General features: G+C 38.4%; 1 protein-coding gene and 1 long non-coding RNA gene across 3 annotated transcripts in view; both read right to left on the bottom strand.

Moving 5' to 3' along the window:
• scn4ba (sodium channel, voltage-gated, type IV, beta a) overlaps positions 1-23,626 on the bottom strand; it is a 28,886-nt gene extending 5,260 nt beyond the window's left edge. The window contains exons 1-4 of the mRNA XM_058744626.1: positions 23,012-23,626; positions 2,090-2,253; positions 1,782-2,001; positions 1,542-1,671 (exon numbers count right to left, since the gene is read on the bottom strand). Coding sequence (XP_058600609.1) covers positions 1,542-1,671; positions 1,782-2,001; positions 2,090-2,253; positions 23,012-23,102 — 605 coding nt within the window. The 5' untranslated portion in view covers positions 23,103-23,626. The remainder of the gene's footprint in view (positions 1-1,541; positions 1,672-1,781; positions 2,002-2,089; positions 2,254-23,011) is intronic.
• LOC131520408 (uncharacterized) lies at positions 7,034-9,707 on the bottom strand. Of its 2 annotated transcripts, XR_009266053.1 has the most exons (5): positions 9,104-9,707; positions 8,935-9,003; positions 8,569-8,653; positions 8,248-8,294; positions 7,034-7,585 (listed from the first exon to the last, which is right to left on the bottom strand). It is a non-coding gene; the product is annotated as an uncharacterized LOC131520408 (long non-coding RNA). The 2 variants fall into 2 exon arrangements; XR_009266052.1 differs by having other exon boundaries at positions 8,935-9,707.
• Positions 23,627-24,476: the final 850 nt, after the last annotated feature.

The following is a 24,476-nucleotide window of genomic DNA, read 5'->3' on the forward strand; positions in this document are numbered from 1 at the left end:
AAACCTATGTGCCAAGTTTTCAAAAATGTACCTTGTTTTTTAAGAAAACTTTCAATTTAATCACTCTAAAAATGTAATATGGTGTGAACATTGAATATTGACATTGAATTGACGTGAATGCACACATCTTAATTACTATTTTAAAATCGAGGAAATATTGTATCTATTTAAGAAGATGATTTTCACAGTTGACGTTCCAGAATGATCCATTCGAGTGTTCAAATATAGGTTAAGTTACAATGAATCAGACAGAATAGGGAATGTTGTCCTAAGTAGGATGACCCCTATCACCATTACCCAGAATGCCTTGTTATTGACATTTACTCAAAATGACAGAATGATATTTATTGACATTTACTCTGGTCTCACAGGGTTTTATAACTGTCAAAGTCACCAGACAAGTACTGGACCCTAGTGGGTCGCTTCTGTTAGTGTGCAGCACACATGCCACTGTTTACAAAGAAGACTCTGCATATTTCTCCCTGCTGTGGCAAACCACCCCCCATTATAAATGAAAATGTGCCATCTATCTGTCTGTCGGTCTGTAGTGTTGGGTCCGAGCCCACCTTGTCAAGTCCTAGACTTTAACCAATTGAGCTTGAGTGGAAGATATTTAGTAATCTGTTTTATCTTCATTTTATGTTGCTACTCATGTTTTTAATCTTACATGTTCATCAAGTCCATTTGAGTCCGTCCGAGTCCAAGTTTTTTCATAATTGCAGTCTGAGTCCAAGTCTGTCTGTCTGTCTGTCTGTCTGTCTGTCTGTCCGTCCTATCTATTTGTCTGTCTGTCTGTTCTATCCAACTATCTATCTATGTCTGGTCTATCTGTCTATCTATCTATCTATCTATCTATCTATCTATCTATCTATCTATCTATCTTTCTGTATGTTATATCTATCTATCTATCTATCTATCTATCTATCTATCTATCTATCTATCTATCTATCTATCTATCTGTCTGTCTGTCTGTCTGTCTGTCTGTCTCTGTATGTTCTATCTATCTATCTATCTGTCTATCTGTCTGTCTATCTGTCTGTGTTATATCTATCTATCTATCTATCTATCTATCTATCTATCTATCTATCTATCTATCTATCTATCTATCTATCTGTCTGTCTGTGTTATATCTATCTATCTATCTATCTATCTATCTATCTATCTATCTATCTATCTATCTGTCTATCTGTCTGTCTGTGTTCTATCTATCTATCTATCTATCTATCTATCTATCTATCTATCTGTCTGTCTGTCTGTCTATCTATCTGTCTCTGTATGTTCTATCTATCTGTCTATCTATATGTCTGTATGTTATATCTATCTATCTATCTATCTATCTATCTATCTATCTATCTATCTATCTATCTATCTATCTATCCATGATAAATGTCATCTGTCTAAGAGACGAATTATAGTATCTAGTAGCTAAGTATCTACCAAGCATCTAATTAGAAAACAAGGGCAGGTTAAAATTTGTTCATTTGTTTCAACTCCACAGTTTCATCACTGTAGAGTTTTTGCTCAGGATAAAACTGACTTACTTCTTCTCCTGGACCTTGTTTAGAACGGCGAGGACTACAGCTTTCACCACCATTATGAGAATGATCAGACCTATGACTCCGCCAAGCACGGACACAATGATGAGGGTCAGTGTGTTGTCCACCTCTTTCACTGTGGAGACAAACACACGTTGAGTTGAGGTGGGTATACATGGTATAATGGGAAGAAACACAGTATTGTTTAAAATGAGGTCTTTTGTAAAATGGAGAGTGGAGACTCACATTCGTCCACCACAAAAAGAGTGAAAATTGCACTATGGTTGCGTTCCTTCTCTTTGGGGTTGCGGGCAAAGCAGATGTACTCTCCTTGGTCCTCGAAGGTGACGTTATGCAGTAAGATGGAGATGTTATTCTGTTTGCTAGAGCCGACAAACTCCACCCGCTCATGATAGATTTTCACATTTGGTTCTACTCCTTCTGCAGGGATGATGGCCTCACAGAGCTGAGGGAAAAGACAGTATTTGGACAATTAATCCACACCCTTTTTTGCATGAACTGCATGAAAATAAGTGTGCTTGAGAATGTCTCACCTTAATCAATGTCCCATTGTCTTTGAACTGCCAGTTGAAGTAAAGGTTTCTAATGCCGATGCAGCTGGCGTAAGTGCAGGGTAAGAGCACTGAACTTCCATTCATCACTTCTATAAAATGGACCTTCCCTGTATTCACCTCCAGTGCCTGAGCGTACCACACTCCTGAGAGAAATGGAATAGATGAGCACCAATTATCAAGCCAGCAAAGACTTTTTATCCTAACAAGAACAATAAACAGTGATTGAAAGACATCATTATGGTTTGTAATACATCGGTATTTGTGTGTGCGTTATAAAGCAGTTTGTCAATTGAATAACAATCAAATACTCAGTATTCACAATACAGTGAGCAAGCAGTACCCGAATATCCTGTGTAATATGGTTTCTATTCATCAAAGTATCCTAAAAAATAAACTTTTTTTAATTTTTTTTATTAACTTTGATACTATTTTCACATAGGTGTAAATTTCCAAAACTCTTAGTACAAATCATTGTTTCAAAACATAAGATTATTGTAATATATTTTGAGAACATTTGATGTAATCACAAGAACAGCATGATCTTCTTTCAATTTAGTACTTCATTCAGTTCATTCAAGAGCAAACAATGCAAGATACATGTTTCAAATCACCTTTGCATAACTAACATAAAATCCATAATGTTTGTAGCAGTATTACTCCAGTATGTTATCAAAAGGTGTGATGAAGGTATCGCATGGCCATAAGGTTTTGTGCAAGAATGGAGATTACTGTCAATGCAGCAAATGTCCTCACTGTGCCTCACTGTTTTGAAAATTTAACAGTTGCTTGTGGGGCGTGGGGGGACCACTGTTTTACATTTGTTTTAACATAATTTTTAATACGAATGCTTTTTTTCCCTCCAGATTCAGTTCACTGTAATCCTTGTCTTATATATAATAAACACCCATGGCTTTAAAAGGTAGCTTAAATCTCAAGAGACTGATAGAAAGAGGATGCAGTCATAGGTTGCATTGCATTTGTAGCATTGCTCAGCTTTTTTGTTCTTTTTTACCAAAGAACTGACAAACACATTCTCAAAACAAGACTTGAGTGTGTGACCAGCCTATTCTGCAGACACTGAAAACCCCAAAATTAGATTCCAGCAAACATAAAGAGAGCATTTATGACATTCACAAGGAATTTTACCAAAGAATTGACAAAAACATTCTCAAAACAAGACTTGAGTGTGTGACCAGCCTTTTCTGCAGACACCAAACCCCACAATTAGATTCCAGCAAACATAAAGAGAGTATTTATGACATACACAAGGAATGGAAAAGAGTCTACTTAATAAGAAGAAAATTTGGTAGTAACCTATTTATTTTCATGCTATTTTTTAGATATCTATTTCATTGGGTATTAGTACGTATTTTTTTAGCTTCTAGTGCTAATTTAGGCGCTAGTGCTTATTCTTTAGGTACTAGTACCTTTTTAAAAGATAGGGGTAGAGTGGGGGAAAACGTCTTAGGTTACGTATGTAACTCCAGTTCCTCGAGGGAACGAGACGCTGCGTCTCGAAGCCATACTTCTGGCACCCCTACGAGCGGTTGCTTCATTCCTGAAGCTGACGCCGGTTCCACCACACGTGCTTTTATGCTTCCTGGCCGTTACGTCACCCGCCCGTGACGTCTCGCCCATCCTTTGGACATATTACATTTGTATCAGAGTGCGGTCATGCTGGAGGCGTTCCCCTAGCGTTCTTAGACGCAACATCTCGTTCCCTCGAGGAGCCAGTGGCGGAACGAAATAAAAAGGGAACAAAAGATTCTCCACCCGGCCCTCCTCTGGGGGAAGGAGTGGTGTGGTCACCATCTCCTGAAGAGCAGGATCCAGAGACTCCGGGCTGCCCGTCTCAGGGACGCCGCTTGGCAGGGGCGGTGACGGGCTGCGCCGCATTCCCGTTGCCAGCTCCATGCTGCGGCCGTTGTGAAGGCTGCTGCTGGGGCCGAGCTGGAGCGGAGGTGGAGGCCGCAGGAGGGCGCCCTCGCCGACAAGCAGACGGAGGGGCTGCAGCCGTCAGCTGGGTGGAGACAGCAGCAGACCGCCGGGGCAGGATATGACGAAACGCCTCCATCTGCTTCTGTGCGGCAGAGAACTGTTGGGCAAAGCCCTCCACCACTTCGCCGAATAGGCCGGCCTGGGAGATCGGGGAGTCCAAGAAGCGATGCTTGTCAGACTCCCTCATATCTGCCAAGGTCAGCCATAGATGGTGCTCCTGGACCACCAATGTGGACATCGTCTGACCCAGGGCCCGCGCCGTGACTTTCGTCGCCCTTAGGGTGAGGTCCGTCGCTGTGCGCAGTTCCTGCAGCACACCTGGGTCAGCACCACCCTCGTGCAACTGCTTCAACACCTTGGCTTGGTGGACTTGCAGGAGGGCCATGGCGTGCAGGGCGGAAGCAGCCTGTACAGCAGCACTGTAAGCCTGGGCCATCAGAGCGGACGAGAACTTACAGGCCCTGGACGGAAGGCGTGGATTACCGTTCGGGAGAAGGAGGCGGCCTCCAGTGCAGCCCGACGCTCTCAACGGCCCGGGAAAGCATAGCAGTCAGCTCTGGATCTGACTCGGACAAGGCCACTCTTCCTGACAGAGGCAGCGCAGCCGAATCATCATCTCCAGAGCCTAGCTCGCCCTCCGATGCAGCGATAGACATCCTGTCATCCGCTGGTGCTCCGAACGAGATGCTGGGCCCCGCCCTGACCGGGGATCCCGAGGGCTCGTCCGAGAACACCACATGGTGCGATGCGCTGGAGGAGTGAGAGGCCCGCGGAGATGCACTCGACGGGGAAGCTCTCACTGTGATCCTCAGGTCACCCTGACCATGAGCCGAAGTAGCCCTCCGAGAACCGGAGGAGCTAGAACGGGGCATGGCAAGGGGGATACCCCCCGTTTGACGAGGAGGTATCTGGAGCGCAGCATCGTGATGGTCATGTTCCCACAATGAGAACATGACTCATCCACGAGTGCTGCTTCAGCGTGCTGAAAGCCCAAGCACGAGACACAGCGATCGTGACCGTCAGATGAAGCCAGGAAACGACCACATCCAGAAACACACGAGCGGGAAGCCATCTTTAAATAGACGCCCGTCGCTCATGGAGCTCTTTTAGATATTTTTGCTCTTTTAGAAAAATACTCTTTTAGAGAAGCGCTGAAGAGCCCAGGGGAGGTTGCGGCGCGACCGCAGAATGATGAGCTGCAGCACGCCGTCAGAAGCAGCAGCACTGGACAGCAACCTCTGCTGACGCACCGTAACACCAACTGCTTCGTAGCTGTCTTGCAGACACTCTCGGAGATTTGCGCTGAAAGGCTCGGCTCCGAAGCGAAAAGCTGATGTGCGTTTGCACGCGCTCTCCTTTTATACCCGCACTATATATATATATATATATATATATATATATATACAGTGCTGTGAAAAGGTTTTAGCCCCCTTCCTGTTTTTTTTGGGGGGGTTTTTGCATATTTGTCAACTTAAAAGATTCAGATCATCAAACTAATTTTAATATTACACAAAGATAATGCAAGTAAACACAAAGTGCAGTTTTTAAATGATGATTTCATTTATTAAGGGGAAAAAGCTGTCTAAACCTACCTGGCCCTATGTGAAAAATTAATGGAAGCAGCTGTGAAAATAGCTGCATTTTTTAGTGATATGCTATTTACATTAAGTGCAAATAGCTATAGATTCTATTTACACTATGTTAAAATAGCAGGATTTTCTGCTATTTATACTACTTATTGCAAAAATTGGCAATTATCTGCACCTCAATGTTGTGGTACATTATAAAACAGTATGCAGTAATAAATTATTGAGTGTAAATTTTTATTTTAATTCAAATTATTAAATGGATGCCACCTTATTTGGACCATAAAACCCTCCCTACACCTACCCTAACCCTACCCAATACTTTATTTTCAACTTTTTGATTATTTCCTATATATTATAAATGCTTTTCTGATATGATCTGAAATTTAAAAAGGGAGAAAAAAAGTTTGCTAAAAGGAAGATTCGAACCCAGGTCAATCGTGTCAAAATGAATGTGATACACATTTTACCATCTGCACCACTGGAGCTGGTAACAGTCAACTGTCTTTTGTAATGTTGACTAGCCCAATCACACGTCAGTGGACGGAGCTAGTGTAAATAGCCTCTGCCAAGAAGGTGGGCTATTTGCACTTAGTGTAAATAGACACACCGAAAATGAATTGCCCCCTCCTGTTAAATCATGAAAGAGCTGTGATTAAACGCATTATTTTAGAAAGCTGAATTAAATTTCACTAGCCAACCCCAGGCCTGATTACTGCCAGACCTGTTGAATCAAGAAATCAGTTAAATAGAACCTGTCTGACAAAGTAAAACATGCTTAAAGAGCAACACATCATGCTGTGATCTAAATAAATTCAAGAACAGATGAGAAACAAATAGTTTACATGTATCAGTCTGGAAAGGGTTATAAAACCATTTCTAAAGGTCATTGCACACTGAGTCCGAAATTTTCGTCCGAATTATTCGCACGTTAAAAAATAAATATGACCTGTGGCCGGCCTACCACAATTACTCCAACCCACATAGCAATTTTTCTCTGGCCCAGCTCCGGCCCACACAATCAGCTTTTGCTTGGCCCACATACCGCAATGACTTACGGTCCTAGTGTGTACTAACTCTGGATTCCAGACAAGGGCCACACATGGGCCAGAACTGGCCCAAGTCTCAGCCAAGTTAATTACCCATAACTGGCCCTGAATTGGGCCAGTTATGGCCCATGTGTGGCCTTTGTCTGGAATCCAGACCTGGTCCACACTAGGACCGTAAGTCATTGCGGTATGTGGGCCAAGCAAAAGCTGATTGTGTGGGCCAGAGCTGGGCCAGAGAAAAATTGCTATGTGGGATCTGAGGTTCTGTATGACCATAGCTGGCCCTGTTCTGGTCCTATACGCTGGATCAGATGGGTTCCACATGTCAGCCTCAACAAAACCATAACCAAGCCACTTGATACACACCCCTCCTAGATGAATAGTCACAACAACGACAATATTCTGAACAAATATTTAATCATGTTTAATCAGCAAACCAAGTTGAATGAATCTCACACCTAACATACAGCATTGTCAGTTCACACTTTCACAAAAACTATAAAAACATGCTTATTTGTTTTGCTTGGTCAGTGTGTTCACCCTGTTGGTGTATGGCAGTGTGAATTGGCTTTTAGGTGCTTTGGAATACAAAACAAAAAACAGTAAAATAAATATATATTTGTTTAATGTTCACGCAATTAACACAAAATTCTTAAATAAGGTAGTTTCTCTATTTTTGCAGTATTCAAGTGTTCATGTCCCTGAATAATATCTGCATGAACCTAAGTCTGAAGAGCACACATAATATCTAGTAGACAGCAATCCTTGTGAGTGAGAAGTCTGGTGTGGAGGCTGGATCTGAAACCGACTTCTGTCCAGGTTATCCGTCTTCACGAACTGCCCTGAAATACAATTCAAACAAACAATGTAGTGTGAGGCTCTTACATTCACAATGCTCATTTTTGGCCTCGGTGGTGAAGTGTGCAGAAAATTCTGCTGGACTGAAATTTAGTATTTGGTGAACAGTCTTCAAGAAAGTATCTTTCAGGCTCGCGTGAGGTTTCCACGAGCAACAAAGTCTGCTTGAACAAAAATTTCACTACATTTAAAGTTTAGAAAATAATATACAGACCGTTACAGTTTGAAGTGAGGTGCATTCACAGTACTGGTTCTGTCTTACTGTTATAAATTTTAATTTCAAAGAACTTTTTTATTATCGTCTGTGTCTTTTTTTGGAATTATGATTGACCCCTCTGTAGGTTGTTGTGTTTGAAGTGTCCTCAGAGCAGAGTTAAACAAGATGGCCTTGTAGGACATACAGGAACCCAGACAGCAACAGTGTTAATATTCAAAAAAAATATCAAATAAATATCAAATATTTCCCAGACAGCAACATAGTGTCGGCCCAGATCCGGCCCACATCTGGCCCGCGTGAAATCCATGCAGGCCAGATGTGGGCCAGATCTGGGCCGACACTGCTTGCTGTCTGGGAAATATTTGATATTTATTTGATATATTTTTTTGAATATTCGACAAACTTTTGAATGTTTGAGGTTTTACTTACTAGTCAGATGGTTCATGGTGCTTTGGAGATGTTCTTCGACAGGAGATCTGCAGCACAGCCATAAGCATGGAAGAATAGGAACAATATGTCACATAGCCAACAAATGTAGTATTCAATGTCAGGATTATTAGAAATAAACAAACTACAGGAGAGGTGAAATGCAATAATAATAATAATAATAATAATAAACAAAACATACAAAAAAATCTTAAGATACCAGAATTATTATTTATTTTTAGGTTTTACAGATGCATGATGATAAAGTTGAAATATACTGTGAAAAATTCATATAAAGTTATTTAATAAGACTTCTCAGATCACCTGTGTTTCCTGTATCTCTGTCAGCAGCTCACATTACAAATTGTTTTGTAACTTCCCCTGTTTTAGGTATTTTTTTCTGACGCTCCTGAAATCATAGTACAATTGATCAATATTTGTTTGCAATGAAAGTTCAAAATGTGTTTGAAATAGTTTCAGCCCATTAGTTCATGTAAGTGACGTCACCGATTGACCCCACAGTGCAGACTTTTAGGTTAAATTAATTAGCTTATAGTGACTTCCATTTATCTATTGACAAAGTATCAGCAAAACATTTACAAAACTTTCAAAGCCGCTCATCTACACATAAAAGGTGCTTAAAAGCTCAAACGTTCATTAATAAGAGCTCAAATGTATAAGTTACCTTACCTCTAATTGTTAGCCTCTATAGTTAACGGTTGTGATGCTAACAGTCTTTTTGAAGACACTATGCCACTCCTGTAAAGTAAAGATTCAACAGAAACGTGTCAGTAACATGTAAGAAAGTGTCAGGAACAGTTGTATGTATTATTTGTGTAACTTTAGGGACTAAACTTACCTGAAAGCAGTGAAGACAGCAGAGAGACAGCTTCTCGTTCCGTGTCAACTGAGTGAGTTGACGCCCTGTTACCATGGTAACCTCCTCAGCTTCAGTTTAAATGTGATTTGAATGCTCAACGCGCGCGCTCATTGGTCGTCCACACGAACGCGGTTATTTTCAAAACAGCAGCTTTTTCGATGCGGTTTGTTCCGTTCGTCCTCACGCAAGCGCTGCACCAGGTCACTGAAACCGAACATTTTGAAAAAACTCCTGCCAGGGTGAAGATTTAAAAAAAACTCTGGCTGCAGTGTTATCATGTAGACAGCTAAACCGGAGTTTTTGGCTTGTGACGTCAGAGCCTGCGCTGTTATCTCCGCCTACTTGAAACTTTGTCAGGCTTCTGATTGGCCAGCATGGCCTAAAACACATCAAAGTTATGCATTTACATAAATAGTACAAAAGTCAAATAAAATGTCCTGAAATTTCATCATGTATTGTTTAGTAGGCCTACATCAAACTGTAAATTGAATGAGAATATGAAAGCAGTGAATGCAAAACATTGTTTGAAGTCAGTTGCATATAAATAAAACAACAGGATATACTATTCTATAATATAACATATAATATAATATCATATGAGGCATGAATATAATTTCACATGCAAACACAATTAAACACAATATGAGCTTATGTTATGCTTTTTAAAAATATATTTTCAAAATGTATTTCAATATATTTAACAGTGTTTCACATATATGTGAATATATTACCTTTCTGTATGGGAAAACATTGGGATTTTAGTCAAAAATATTTGAAATGGATTTTAAATGTGGGTCAAGATCGGCAATACTTATGTGGCCCACATATCTACATTTGACATCTGGGCCATGTCTTGTGTGCCGTCTTAAACCCGGTACCACCTCTGCCAATCCCGGGCCATGTTTGGCCTACATGCTGTATGCCAGTGCCGGATGAATGGCAGATGGATATATGAATATATATATATATATATATATATAAAACAACAGAATATATTATTCTATAATATACTATATAATATCATATATTATATACTATCATATGAGGCATGAATATAATTTTGCATACAAACACATAATAACACACAATATGAGCTTCATGTTATGCATTTTAAAAATATATTTTCAAAATATATTTAACAGTTTCACATTTATGTGAATATATTACCTTTCTGTATGGGAAAACATTGGCATTTTACTCAAAAATATTTGAAATGGATTTTAAATATGGGTCAAGATCGGCAATACTTGTGTGGCCCACATATCTGCATTTGACATCTGGGCCAAATACTGCATTTGACATCTGGCCCATGTCTTGTGTGCCGTCTTAAACCCGGTACCATCTCTGCCGAACCCGGGCCATGTTTGGCCCACATGCTGTATGCCAGTGCCGGATGAATGCCAACTGTGCCAGATGCATGCCAAGTCTGGGCCAAATTTGTTTGCTGACTGGGAAGAGTGCAACAACAACTCATCCAGGAGGTCATACAAGAACCCAGAACAACATCTAAAGAACTGCGGCCTCACTTGCCTCAATTAAGGTCAGTGATCATGATTCAACAATAAGAAAGAGACTGGGCAAAAATCCCATCCATGGGAGAGTTTCAAGACAAAAACCACTGCAGACCAAAAAGAACGCAAAGGCTCGTCTCACATTTGCCATAACATATCTTGATTTTCACCAAGACTTTTGGGCAAATATTCTGTGGACTGATGAGACAAAAGGTGAACTTTTTGGAAGGTGTGTGTCCCGTTACATCTGGCGGAAAACCAACACAGCATTTAATAAAAAGAACATCATACCAACAGTCAAACATGGTGGTGGTAGTGTGATGGTCTGGTCCAAACACACCAGCAAGTCCACCTCTGAATGGCTCAAGAAAAACTAAATTAAGGTTTTGGAGTGGCCAAATGAAACTCCAGACTGAAATCCGATTGAGATGCTGTGGCATGACCTTAAACAGTCCATTCATGCTCAAAAACCCTCCCATGTGGCTGAATTAAAACAATTATGCAAAGAAGAGTGACTTACTACTTCTGAAGGTGCAGCTGGATGATGAACAATGAGTACTGATTCATCCTTGAGTTTTAACTTTTTAACAAAACCATCCTGGAGTGTGGAGTAAAATGATTTGTGCAGCCGAACATAAACGGATTTAGTGAAAGTGAAATTAAGTAATGTGTGGCCAATGGTGATTTGTGCTCTGCATTTAACCCATCCAAGTGCACACACACAGCAGTGAACACACACACACCGTGAACACACACCCGGAGCATTTGGGGTTTCGGTGCCTTGCTCAAGGGTCTCACCTCAGTCATGGTATTGAAAGTGGAAGAGAGCGCTGGTTATTCACTCCAAAATCAAAATGGCTTGATAATTGAGACTGTTTAGGGGATTTAAAAAAAGGGAGTGAATTTGTATCATTGTAGGGTGGTTGTGTCCACACACTGCCAAGACACATTTATATGCAAATGAAGATATTTGGCATCCAATGTCTCCTTTAAAATTAAAATATTATAATCTTAATTCAAGTGATGAAGGATTTTGAAAGTCTGACATAATCAGTGTTGAGTTCTACTGTAAGGTTAACCCTGCCCTTTTTACATGTTTGAAAATTATGACTAGTTGAAAACATTAGAAATTTAGAAACGTTTGACATATATTTGAATTTATTTTCCCTGTAGTCAATTTCTATCTGTATTTCAATAGTTTTGACTAGCAACACTATCATCTCCAGTTAAACGCTTTGTGATGGTTCATTAATATTCAACATATACTGAGCAGATACTGTTTGCAAATTAAAAAGTACTAGTACTTAGCAAGTTCAGGATATCCTTGGTCTAAAAAGTTACTAGTAATTAAAAAAAAAATTGTTTTTTCATTGTTTTTCTTAACAAGTATAATTAAATGCAAGTCATTGTTTGAATAAGTAGTATGCAATGAATAACAACTACTAGTATCTTGAAAAAGGACACTAGTACCTAAAGAATCAGCAGCTAATATATAAGCACTAGGTAATTAATAAGTACAAGTAGCTGTATAGTATAGATTATAGCGTTTAATAAATAAGTACTATAGCAATAAAAAAAGGTACTAATACATTTTAAATATTAAATGTTAAAACGGCTTGCCATAGGCTATTTGTCTTTTACCCTAATGCTAATGTGCCAACATGAAGCATTACAGTTCACAAACATGTTACATTGCCAAAATATGACAAAAAGAGCCATTCAGTATGACATTCAGAGTTGTTTTCTGACCCCAGCTCTGGTATTTGTAGCATGTGTCTGAGAGCCATTGCGGGAAGTACTATTTATAAATGCATCCATCTCAGTATTTCATTTCACAGTGCATACAACCAGGGCCGCTGCTGACCAAATGGGTGCCCTAAGCAGGATTGTATCGTTGTGCCCCCTCCCTCAAATATTATGGAATTAAAAAAAAAAACTACTATAGGGGTCAAAATAGAACTTTAATAAAATATAAAAGTAAATAAATAAATTATAATTAAATTCTATTATTTACAAATTACAATTGTAGCTCTAGACAGTTACCTATGGCAGTAATACAGCTGCCTGATTGATTTATAGTCTCAAGCATTCAGAAATCACGCAAAAGAAAATTAAGCAGTTTTACTATGAAAACCATGATTAATTTTTGTAAGGGTTGTGATGTCCACATGTTTTTTTGTTGAAATTATAGCGGTTATGTCATCTATAGCAAAAAGGTGACTAAAAATGAAAGATTAAGTGGATATCTGAATTAAATGTTTGGTCAATAGCCTATTAAACAAGGATACGATCGTCCTGTAAGTATAACAGCAGCAATTACCAGGCCTTTGGCTCCCTTTTCAGGCATTTGTAATAACATGTAATGTTGAAAAAACAAAACAATAGACACCATCACAAAATTTGTAATGGTTTTACTGGTTATAATGGGACTTGTATTGGTTTTAATGGAAACTGTAATGGACCCTGTTGGTCTCTACTAGTAATTGGTCACCTTCTATTGGTGCTGGCTTGTTAAAACCAATAAATCCTAATGGAATATGTCCCAAAACACACTACAGAAAACCATTTTTTAATGGTTTTAATGGTTAAAAGTTGACGGTTTGTAATTTTTGTAATGGTATTTGTGATTTATTTGTGATGGTATTAGGATTCTGTGATGGTTCTATGTTTTTCAGCAGGGTTGCCTCATTGTTTTTATATAATGCATTTTAAGTCATTTTAAGTCATCTTAGGTTTGTTTTTATAACCACAAAAAAATATTATCTCTTTGTATATTACCGGTATTATTTAAAGTAACAAAACCATGGTTAATTTGCGGTTACCATGGCTACAAGAACCATGATTTAAAAAAATAATTGTATTAGTGTTAAAACTTTAGCAAATTTCAGCTTTCCTGTATCTCAAACAGTAGAACATGGCACTAGAAATGCCAGGATCATGGGTTCGATTCCCAGGGAAAGCAAGAGCTGATAAAAATGTTAAAAAAAAACTGTAACTTGAATGCAATGTAAGTTGCTTTGGATAAAAGCGTCTGCTAAATGCATAAGTGTAAATGTAAATGTAAAACCATAGCCAAGTTTCATATGGGAACTCGGAGAGAATATTAGATGTGTTGGTGGTGGTGAAATTATTACCGACATTAAAACACGTTATTAACCTCAACACCCAAAAAAGTTTCACAGGATTATGAATAGCCTACCTGGAAGTGAGCTTCGTTTTCATCTTTTTTATTTGAATTTTTTCTTGGCGCCGATTGCTGATGTCTTTTCACGGACATAGTTGTCCATCAATTATGATCATACATTCAGCTGCAAACATGAGGTGCTAGCTGTCACGGGCACTGATGCGGGAATGGCGCTTCACGTTTTGTTTTTTTTTTTGAGCAACTGGTGCCCCCCTGGGAGTTGGTGCCCTACGCAAACTGCGTACTCTGCGTATAGGGAGCGGCGGTACTGAATACAACAAGATGTTCTGTGATGTTCTTACTTTTTGTAAGTGTAGTTGACTTGAAATTTCAGCAGTTTTCTGTGGTGCGACAATTTCTCTAAAATGTTTCTTTTTCTGTAATTGTGCAAAGAAGTTTTGAGACATAGTCGAACTTAAGGCAACCAGCTCAAATAGCCTCGTACAGCACTATAGATGACACCGGTTGTTAAGATCCAGGGTTCAAGGAAGATAACAGCCTCTTCACCAAGGTCATATGTCTGCCTCTTGTCTGCTGCTTTCTGGATATTGATTCCTGTAGCTTCTCTCATAGATGGAAGACCAGCCATTATGGTCCACTTATTCATCGACGAGGCCACTTTCAAAGCTCAGAGAGTTCATTTCTGAGCCTGTCGTCACATTGACATACACACATCCTGCACGCATAACTGATGCACAAAAGATGCTATCAGATCAACAACTGACATGATCAATCTCCTCTTCTTTTCTCTCCTATACTCTCCTATTTTGAGATGTTTGATAACCTGCTGTGAAATCTTTGTAGGGAAATCTTTCGCTGTCACACAAAATTCCAGACTGCATGAATTTCTAGTGAAATGGCTGGATTTCACTCGTGGAAATGTCTCAAACAACGGTTAATGACCACAGCATCTTTCTGTGCATTAGTATTCTGTTAGACCAACATAGTTAACACAACATAAGAAAGAGAAAAGCAAACGCATGTCTGTTTCTCTGCAACCCAGCAAATCGTTTTATTGCTTTTCATCACTCTGTTATAGAAAACAATTCATGACTTAACAGCCCAGTGGTTTTGGTAATTAATCTAACCAAAGCAATCGTGGAACAAGTGCTGAACAAGACCTCTCATTGCACACCGTCATCAGTGTGGATCAGCTCACATTCATGCCTCAACAAAACTCTACCCACCCAATGGTGAGGAAGCTGAAGAGATGTTATTATTGCTAAACACCACAAAATACAATGCTAATTTGGGTAAAGTCTGCCAAACGGTGCTGTTCCTTGCTCTGCATATTTAATTTCATGAATTTAGCACACTTACGAAGGATACCAACGTTAGAAACCTCAGGGAAAGAAATGATGACTAAATCAACGGATTAGTTGTGTGTGTCCATCATAAGACTTGGTGCATCTAATCTACAAGCTGTTTTAATTAAACTCTAACCTTCATCCCCACAGTCTCCATTCTGTTTCATCATTTTCACTGCCATTGTGTTTGGATAAATTCCTCAACTTAATTATTAATTCCTACAATGTTTTCATTCAGTCGCTGTGGAATTTAATTAAAAGCCAACCTCATTTTAGGAATACAGCCTTCCCTATCTCTCTGTTGTTAAACAGTAAATTCTCGGTGGCCATTGTTATTTATTGCCTTGGTCTGGCGTCAGTTGGCCACAGCTGTCCTTGGGGTGCTATTTCATTTATAGAGTGGATCGAGGCACCCTGTATATTCACTCTGACCATTTGGCGTGGGTGACATGCCATTCTATGTGCCATGATGGCATTATCAGCACCAGCGCAGATTGAGAGGGTTCATGGTCACTGTTGCTAGTTTGAAAAAAGTCTGAACTCTTAGTTGATATGTGTTGCATTACCTTAAACATTATACTTAATTTGGTTAATAATTCTACATCCTAAAAGTGAATTTATCTCTAGGTCATGTCCTTAATGTGTGCGCAGTTAACAGGCATTTACGCCAAGGATGATATAAAGTTTTAATCTTTCTAATTCTATGAGAATTCTCATCACTTTTTAGAATAATTTTTTCCATCTGGTGAATGATAAAACACTGACAGCTGATCAGTAGGCCTAAAGAGCATGAGTATTTAAAGGTATAGTTCACCCCAAAATGAAAATTCTGTCATTAATTACTCACCCTCGTGTCGTTTCAAACCCCTAAGACCTTCGTTCATCTTCGGAACACAAATTAAGAAGTTTTTGATGAAATCGGAGAGCTATCTGACCCTCCATAGACAGCAACACAACTGAAATGTCCCCAGGTCCAGAAACGTAGTAAATACATCGGTAAAACAGTCCATGTGACATCAGTGGCTCAACTTCAGTTTTGCGACGCTACGAGAATACTTTTTTTCTTTTGCGCAAAGAAAACAAAAATAAAAATGTACTCTCCCGAGTTACGTCTTCCGCCATTTTGGAGAGTACCTAAGAACGTATTTTACTTAATCAGCATTGTTCGTTACGTTTGGGGGGAAAGCGCGCGCATTAACGTAATCTGCGTATTAAGCGTTGTTTTACGCTTAGGGGAAAGCATGCATATGCATTGTGATACTCTCTAAAATGGTGGACGACGTAACTCGGGGGAGAAGAATGGTTGAGCAAAACTGAAGTTGAGCTGAACTGATGTCACATGGACTATTTTACCGATGTATTTACTACGTTTCTGGACCTGGGAACATTTCAGTTGTGTTGCTGTCTATGGAGGGTCAGATAGCTCTACGATTTCATCAAAAACTTCTTAATTTGTGTTCCGAAGATGTCTTACGGGTTTGGAACGACATGAGGGTGAGTAATTAATGACAGAAATTTAATTTTGGGGTGAACTAACCCTTTAAAGCAGCAGACGATGTAGCTGCAGCATGGTTTTTGGTCAATAATCGATTTAAAGTTATAAAAATCAAATTCATCGCGATGCTGTAAAGTAACATAACATATTTAAAATATGTAAATTCACTATTTCTCTCCTTTGCCTTCTGATAGGGTGAGTTTGGGTGGTGACAGAAGGCGGTAAAAAAAACAAGATGCTCTTTGACTGTGGAGCAGATGTCCCATAGAGACCAACATGTGCTGCAGTGAAAGTCAAGGTTGATAAAAACTCACATGCTTCAAGAAAGGTATTACCTTATTATACCAAATAATGAAATAATGCCTCGTAAAATGCCAGTAAATTCAAATTATTTTAATACAGTGATATCTGCCATCTGACCAGCCTCTCCCTTTAGTTGCAAAGCTGGATGGCAGTAAATAATTCATCTTCTCAACTCAAACCTCTTTCTTGCTGAGGGGACTGTTTCAGCATGAGTTCACTTTTACCTTCCGGTGAGGTCAGCACGTGGGAAACAATCTGATTTACCATTTAGTTTTTCATGCCAAGTCTTTAAACTGTCTGGAATTCTGAGTGGTGGTTTTCCTACATCTGCATCCACTTAAAAGTACCCCACCCCACCCCATCCATCCATCCATCTTATTATATTATATTATTTCTAATGAGATGGTATTATTTTGGTGCTTGTATATTTGGATATTATTAATGTTAATATGACAACCCACCTGAACACAAAATGGCAAACATGTGATACTACAATAATGCAAAAATAATTTATTAAATAACACACTAAATATATTTATATTGCAAATTATATGGTGACTCATACTTTATACACTGTAACAACAACAACAACAAAATCCCACTCACTTTAGCTTAAAAACCAGTTCATATGCAGCCTAATTATTTCAACTATAATTAAATTGCCTGACCAAATAAAATAAAATAAAATAACATAAATGCGTGTGTATTCTATTCTAATTGTATTCTTAAAAAACAAAAACAAACAAACAAAAACAACAACACTAGCTTTTCTAATATTTTTTGTATTCTATTTTTCTTCTTATTTATTATACAATTAACAAAAGCAAAAAAAAAAAAAAAACTCTAACACTAGCTTGCTCTGTTCTTTTTCAATTCTATCTATTTTCTTTTTATTTATTACAAAAAAAAAAAAAACTTGCTACGTGTACTGCGACCTGAGACTTGTTATAGCACTTGCATATCATTGCTCTTTTGTTGATTTTGATTGCTTCCATTGTCCTCATTTGTAAGTCGCTTTGGATAAAAGCATCTGAGAATGACTAAATATAAATATAAATATAAATATAAATATAAATATATATATATATATATATATATATATATATATATATATATACAAGTTTGTGCAGTCTTGGATTCATCTTCTCTTGAATTATTATTATTTTTTTTTACACTGATTTTTCTGACATGATTTTTCTCTTAAATGAATGTATGATTTTTTTTTTAAGGGAACATTACCGTTGCTGCTGGTCTTTCTTCTTTCTAGCATGCTAACACACTCGTTCTCCATCCCTTCTTCTCTCTATACCTCCATTCACCCCATTTCTTCTCATTGGCCCTAATTCCCCTTAAGAGACTCTGAGTGCAGTCTACAGGAGAGGGAGGAGCTATGGCTTACAGTAATGCGTCAGCCTTTTCTCTTTTAATGTACCGACTGCAGCATTGCGCTGAGATGGGAGCTCATCGTTCTGATCATTTTACCACAAGCCACTTTGTCAGTTTTTTTTTTTTTTTTTGGATGGATGGATGGGCAGTCCGTTAGTCGTGTAGATTCCCATAGGAAATAAAACTGACAAATGAGATGTCTTATCTAAATGCATTCTTATAGATTATTATTCTGCTTCCACGATTGCTCTCCTGAGACCTCAGTAATCTCACGTGTGTCACAGTAGAATCCTCAACAGTCTCAAACTGTGCTCAGGTTCGCCAAATGATAAACTCTGAAATCATAAGTCAGAGATTTCAATGGAAAACTTTTTGAAAAACATTTAGTCATGTCATTTAAAGAAAGAATGTTAAATAAATGAAACATAAATAAGAAGTAAACAAAAACAAAACTACTAAAATTAAAATGAAACCCGAAAATATATAAACAAAATTTAAAGTTCTACAATAGTATATTAATAACACTAAAACAACAGTGGTTCAGACTTTATTAGCATAGTGTATAATTGTAAATTTTGATAATTAAAAATGTTTTATTAAAATATGTAATTAATTAAATAAATATGTGATTGTTAAAAGCCCAGAAGAAGTTCAAAATAACTTTAGATTCTACCAAAAAAAACCAACAAAAAAACCCCCCATAAAATAAAGTAAAATCTTATGCATTATAAAATTAGAAATGTAAAGTTTAAAAGAGAATGATATTATTGTGTCAGATCTGATTCACGCAATAATCAGATCTTCCCCATAAATCTACACCCACTATTCCACCGAGTATCACTCCAGAGAACAAAACTAATTAAAGCAAACAACCCCTCCTTTCTCCAATCGCTCTGCCCCTCATAAGCGTCTTTCTCTTTCCCTTATTCAGGCCATCAATTTTCAGCCAGCTATCATATCTCATTATCTCCATCCCTGATAAACCATTCCCTTGACTATATGTTAAAGTTCCTCATTGCAGTCTCAGGGAATGACAGCACATAATGTAACAGTTGTGAGCAGATTTTGTGTCATTTTATCTTATATGTGTTATATTAGTGAGCTATGCTACTATGGAGATGCTAAAAGGTTAAAATGTGTTATATCTTGAAAAATATATTTTGACAGATGAAAGGACATAGCAGGAGACCCAATTTAAAAAAAAAAAAAAAAAATGTGATTCTGTAAAGTTTATTTAAAATGAATGTTTGTTTACATTTGATACTGATCATTTTAATAAAAGCCAGATTGATTGTGTGTGCTGTTCATTTATTTGAGCAGTGAGATATTTGACATATATTCAAACATTTCAAAACAGTCATAAAATGCCAAACACATCAGTTTAATATAGGAAAGTACTTAAGTTGTAGTCTCCCAGAAATAAACATCAAAATAATAATAGGAAAATAGGGTTTTGTTAGATGTAACTTGAGCATTCAAAAACAGTTTGCATTTAGAAATTTATATACCTCACCTTACACACCCAGGAGAGAATCAATACCCATAATACATACCACAAACACTAATGTGCAGTGGTATGAGGTTCATATTGCTACTTAACAGGACAAATGGGGGGGAGTGGAGGGAGAAAAAAGATAAGCTGAGTGAAAGAAAGAGAGGAGAGTGATGTATAACTATATCTACTCTCTGTAACATGACATGGCATGTCATAAACATACTTCAGAGCCTTTGGATTTTACTGCTGGACTAAACCAAAGTTCCTTTAAGGCCAATCAGTCCACTTGGTGGCCATATGGTTGCTATTTTCTACACTGTAAAAAAAAAAAAAAAAAGTTGAGCGAACTTAAAAATAATAATAATAATTTACCAGCTTCAGCAGATTTTTGAGTTTGCTCAACTTATTTTTGTGGAAGATTCTCAAATTTTTGTTGTATAAACTTAAAACGACAAGTTGAGAAAACTCAAAAATCTGCTGAAGCTGGTTGCCTTCAAATTTTAAGTGGGCTCAACTTTTTTTTTACAGCAGGGTCATTCTTAATGGAGAAAATGTACAAATAAGATATACGATTGGTTAACACAAACCTTGTCACACAGGATTAGTATTGCAAGTGTGGCATGGTTTAGCTGTTTAGCCTTTATTCTCACATGGCTTTTAGTTTTTTTTTCTTTTTTTTTTTTTCTGACGAATTAAGAAATCCCGCATTCCAAAGAGCACCGATTTATTGACTTTATAGCCCAGTATAATTTTTGCATATTTTTGTAAACTGTGTAAACTTTGATTGCAATTTGTCCCTTTTATTTCTATATACTCTTAACTACTATGTCTTCTGTTCTTTATACTATTTGTGATTAAAATCTTTAAATGTTAAATGGCCTTTAAATGTTTAAATGGTCATTTTAAGTTGGAAATTGCTGCTATGAAAATCCAAAAAAAACATATTTACATACATTTACATATTTTTCTCTTTCTGGAATGAGTATGAAATAGTAATTGAAATGCTACCCATTTAGACTGTTACTTCCAAGCCATTTCCAAGCTGCATTTATGCACGGCTAAAATCCTGATTCATAACCACAACATTGCCTGACTTGTTTTTTATCTCACACATTTCTTAATTTCACAGCACACCCTTTGTATTATAGTTTCTTCCAAGGAAAGAAACTAAGGCTTGTCAAGAAAATTGCTAGATTTGTTTTGTGCTTTTTGAGATAGATACTAAAAGAGGTATGAAAGGTCACTAAATCTAACAGCTGCTGCGAAGTTGGCAACACTGACAGCAACTACATATAAATAAGATACTTTCCTCACAATCAGGTGCTTCCTATACTGTCATGTTGCTAATATTCAGCGATAATAAAGGTTCTTCCCAGGGTTCCAGACATAAGGTCCTAATCATGTTTGTCCTAATCACTCTGAGGTGTGAGGGACTAGTGACGGTAGAGGAGATACCACAACTGCTGCTCACACGCTCTGCATGCCATGACATTACACACGTGTGCTCTTGGACTATTTATAGAGCCCTGTTCTTATCCACTTGTTTGTTTATTTTTCCTTCAGATTGCACAGGACAAACTGTGTTGACATTTAATTTAATTAGAAATATTAGTGAATACAAGCAATGTCCATTTGGTACTATTAGAAAGCTGTATTGTACACTTGTTTGGGACCAGAACCATTTTAAGAGCCATTTTCACCATTTAGCGTTTCTGTCTTTCAAGATCTTCTAGGCCTCTGAATATTCCCTTGTCACCTAAAAGTCTCAACGCATAATTATTGTCAAAGCTGATTTGTTTCACCCTGACAAGTGAGTAAATGGTCTTCTTTCACTTGCATGGATGAAGTATCAATTCTTTGGTTTCATAAGTATTCTGTGTTAAACTCTATAGGCTTTTCAATGACAGTTTTTTTTTTTTTCTCTCTTACAGGCATGGACTCAGACAGATCTGATGAACTCTGATAATATATGAATGAGGGTTGTTTATATTTCAATTAACCTCACATTCTATCAATTGCAGGCACACCGACAGGAAAAATTGTAATCAAACCACCAGCAAAACTGTGTCGTTTGTCAGAATGATGATTCACCCCTAAGTGGTGCACCTTCTCATAACCTGACGGCTGTGCTGCGAACATATAACAATACATAATACCTCCCCGAGTCCACTGGGAACTCTGCAGAGGATGCATATTAACCGTCTGAGTTCATGCTATGTAGGAGTGAGTGAAAATGACCTAGTTTAACGGCCTCTAATTCACCTTCACAAGCAGTAAAGGGAACGGGGAGGGGGGCTTGCATGGAAGAACCGGGCCCACCTGCTCAAAAAGAATTAATGTAATTCAGTGGCGAAATTCAGCGAGCTCAGCATACTGTTGTGCAGTGTGATTCAAGACTTGCACAGCGCAATACATCATAAAGACGCTCTAAACATCCTGCAGCTGAGGAAAAGTGAATGCCTTTTACAGTGAGATCATCAGATTTAGATGTAAAAAGAATGTGCAGAAAATAGTAAAAATGGAAGTCTTTCATGGAAGTAACCATGATGTTCAGGATTTGGGGAACCTTGTGTAAAAGTTCAAGAATCTGTCATTGAAAAACCATTATCAATTGGACGCTATTATGAAAATTGGGAAGGATGCATTCCCCCTTAAACTCTACTTGCTTACGATCCATTTTTTTTACGAGTACAATAGACATGGCTGGAAGGACAATTGAGAAGAAAAGGCAAAGTCACCAGAGTATTTTATTCACTTAGTGAGATGGATTTACTGCGTTGGAGGTGAAGATGTTAAGTATGATCTTTGACAGACCTAGCGTTACTAATGATCGCCATCAATATCGACTAATTTAAAACGTCTAATGCCAACATGATCGTGCCTCCTTGATATGTACCATGTATTGATACTTTACAATTTTTTTTTTCACCCTTTATCCCTCTCGTTCCACCAGAGGTAAGAGAAGGAACCTAGTCCTCCCAGACTGTATCCTCTCGAGACATAGAAACCTGAGATCTTTCAACAAATCAACCTCCACAAACAGCAACAAGTATAACACGGCTTGTTTGGTCCTCTCGACTTGTGCAAGAAATGCAAAAACTGCAGCATTTTGGCAGCCGCCCCACTAGGCAAGCGTAGGACGGTGGGCTCAGGAGTAAACAGATAGAAAAGGGGACAATGTAGAGGAATGATTGCAAGAGACCTACCAATCAGAAGTGTGACGACCAGACCGGCGTGGACTGCATCGCCGGACCGTGCACACCTGTGCAGGAATGATCTTCTGTCTTGCAACTCCATGCCAGACCGTCTGCCCACTTGTGCCTGTCTGTCTGTCCCTGGTCAAGTCCTCCGCTGTTTGTCTTCAGTGGGATACTGTAGGGCTTGAGGGGCCACACGGGACCCGACACAAAATCAGACTTTCAGATGGGGAAGTCTTGCGGAGTACCTCCCTGTCCTCGATCCTCCTTTGCAGTATGTCCCAGTAAGGGAGGGAGAGGGAACTAGAGAGTGAGAGATACGGAGGCAGCACCTGATCCGTTGCTTGAGCTTCAGATCAGTGGCTCTCAGTTGCCGGCAGTGTCTCGCTGATACTCTGTCTCACTCAGCGCGGTTGTAGACGCAGGAAACACTGCATTCATTCAGCGGCAGCTGCAGCGCAGAGCTCCACTTTCAGTCTGGGGAAGAGACTGTCGGTCTTACCCCTGAATAGGTGCTGCATGCTGGGATGAGTGGCCAGAGGAGGGGTGGAGGGGGGCGGTGTGTGTCTGTAGCCGACGCAGGAAAGAATGAGCCACTGCAGAGGCACGGGACGAGTGAGAGGGAGAGAGAGAAAGACGAAGAGAAATAAGGGAGGGTGGGAGAGTGTGTGAGGAGGGGATGGGTGTGTGTTGTTGGGGGGGGGGGGTTGTCTTTTAGACTAATCGCATCTGTGGAGATCATAAAACCTTCAGTGTGTCCCGTTATAGCCTGTGCCTGTGAGCATGGGATTCTTTCTTCCTGCCCCTATCTGTTTCAGTATCGGTGTATGCTTGTATAATTCATTTCTGTCAGTTATATTATCATTATTTTGCATTTACTGCTGCCTTCTGTTTTTTATCTTCCCTACTTTTCTGTTATAAGTTTGTTGCACTGCCCGCAAAAATATGTTATTGCTCAGAGGTTGGTCTTTCACATCTCGGGAGCAAGGTCAGAAATTAAATATGACGCGGGGCAAAAACTGTCCCAGATATTACAATTGTGAGGTCCATGATGTCCCTGTGATAAATTCCCTTTTTATTTATTTACCCTTTTTTTACTTATTATTTATTTATAAGTTGTATTTTAAGCATGTCTCACTGCAAAAAGTGAAAGTTGACTTAACTTAAAAAAATTGAGGAAACCCGTTGCCTTAAAATTATTAAGTACATAATAATTTAAAAAAGTTAAGTGAATTGTCAAGTTGGGTAAAGTACAGGAGTCTCATATTTTACAACAAATAAAAGTCACAGAAAATACAAATGCTTTTAAAACAATTATGTGACTTAAATCAGTCAGAGTATATATATAACTTGAAAGAAGGACAAAACTACTGGTTATTATTATTATTATTATTATTATGTCTTCATATATTTTTATGTTTGTGAATAAAACTGTATTTCAGGAATAATAGAAAAATAAAATGGTTGGTCAAAA

Source organism: Onychostoma macrolepis, chromosome 15 (genome assembly GCF_012432095.1).
Source record: "Onychostoma macrolepis isolate SWU-2019 chromosome 15, ASM1243209v1, whole genome shotgun sequence".
NCBI lineage: Eukaryota > Metazoa > Chordata > Actinopteri > Cypriniformes > Cyprinidae > Onychostoma > Onychostoma macrolepis.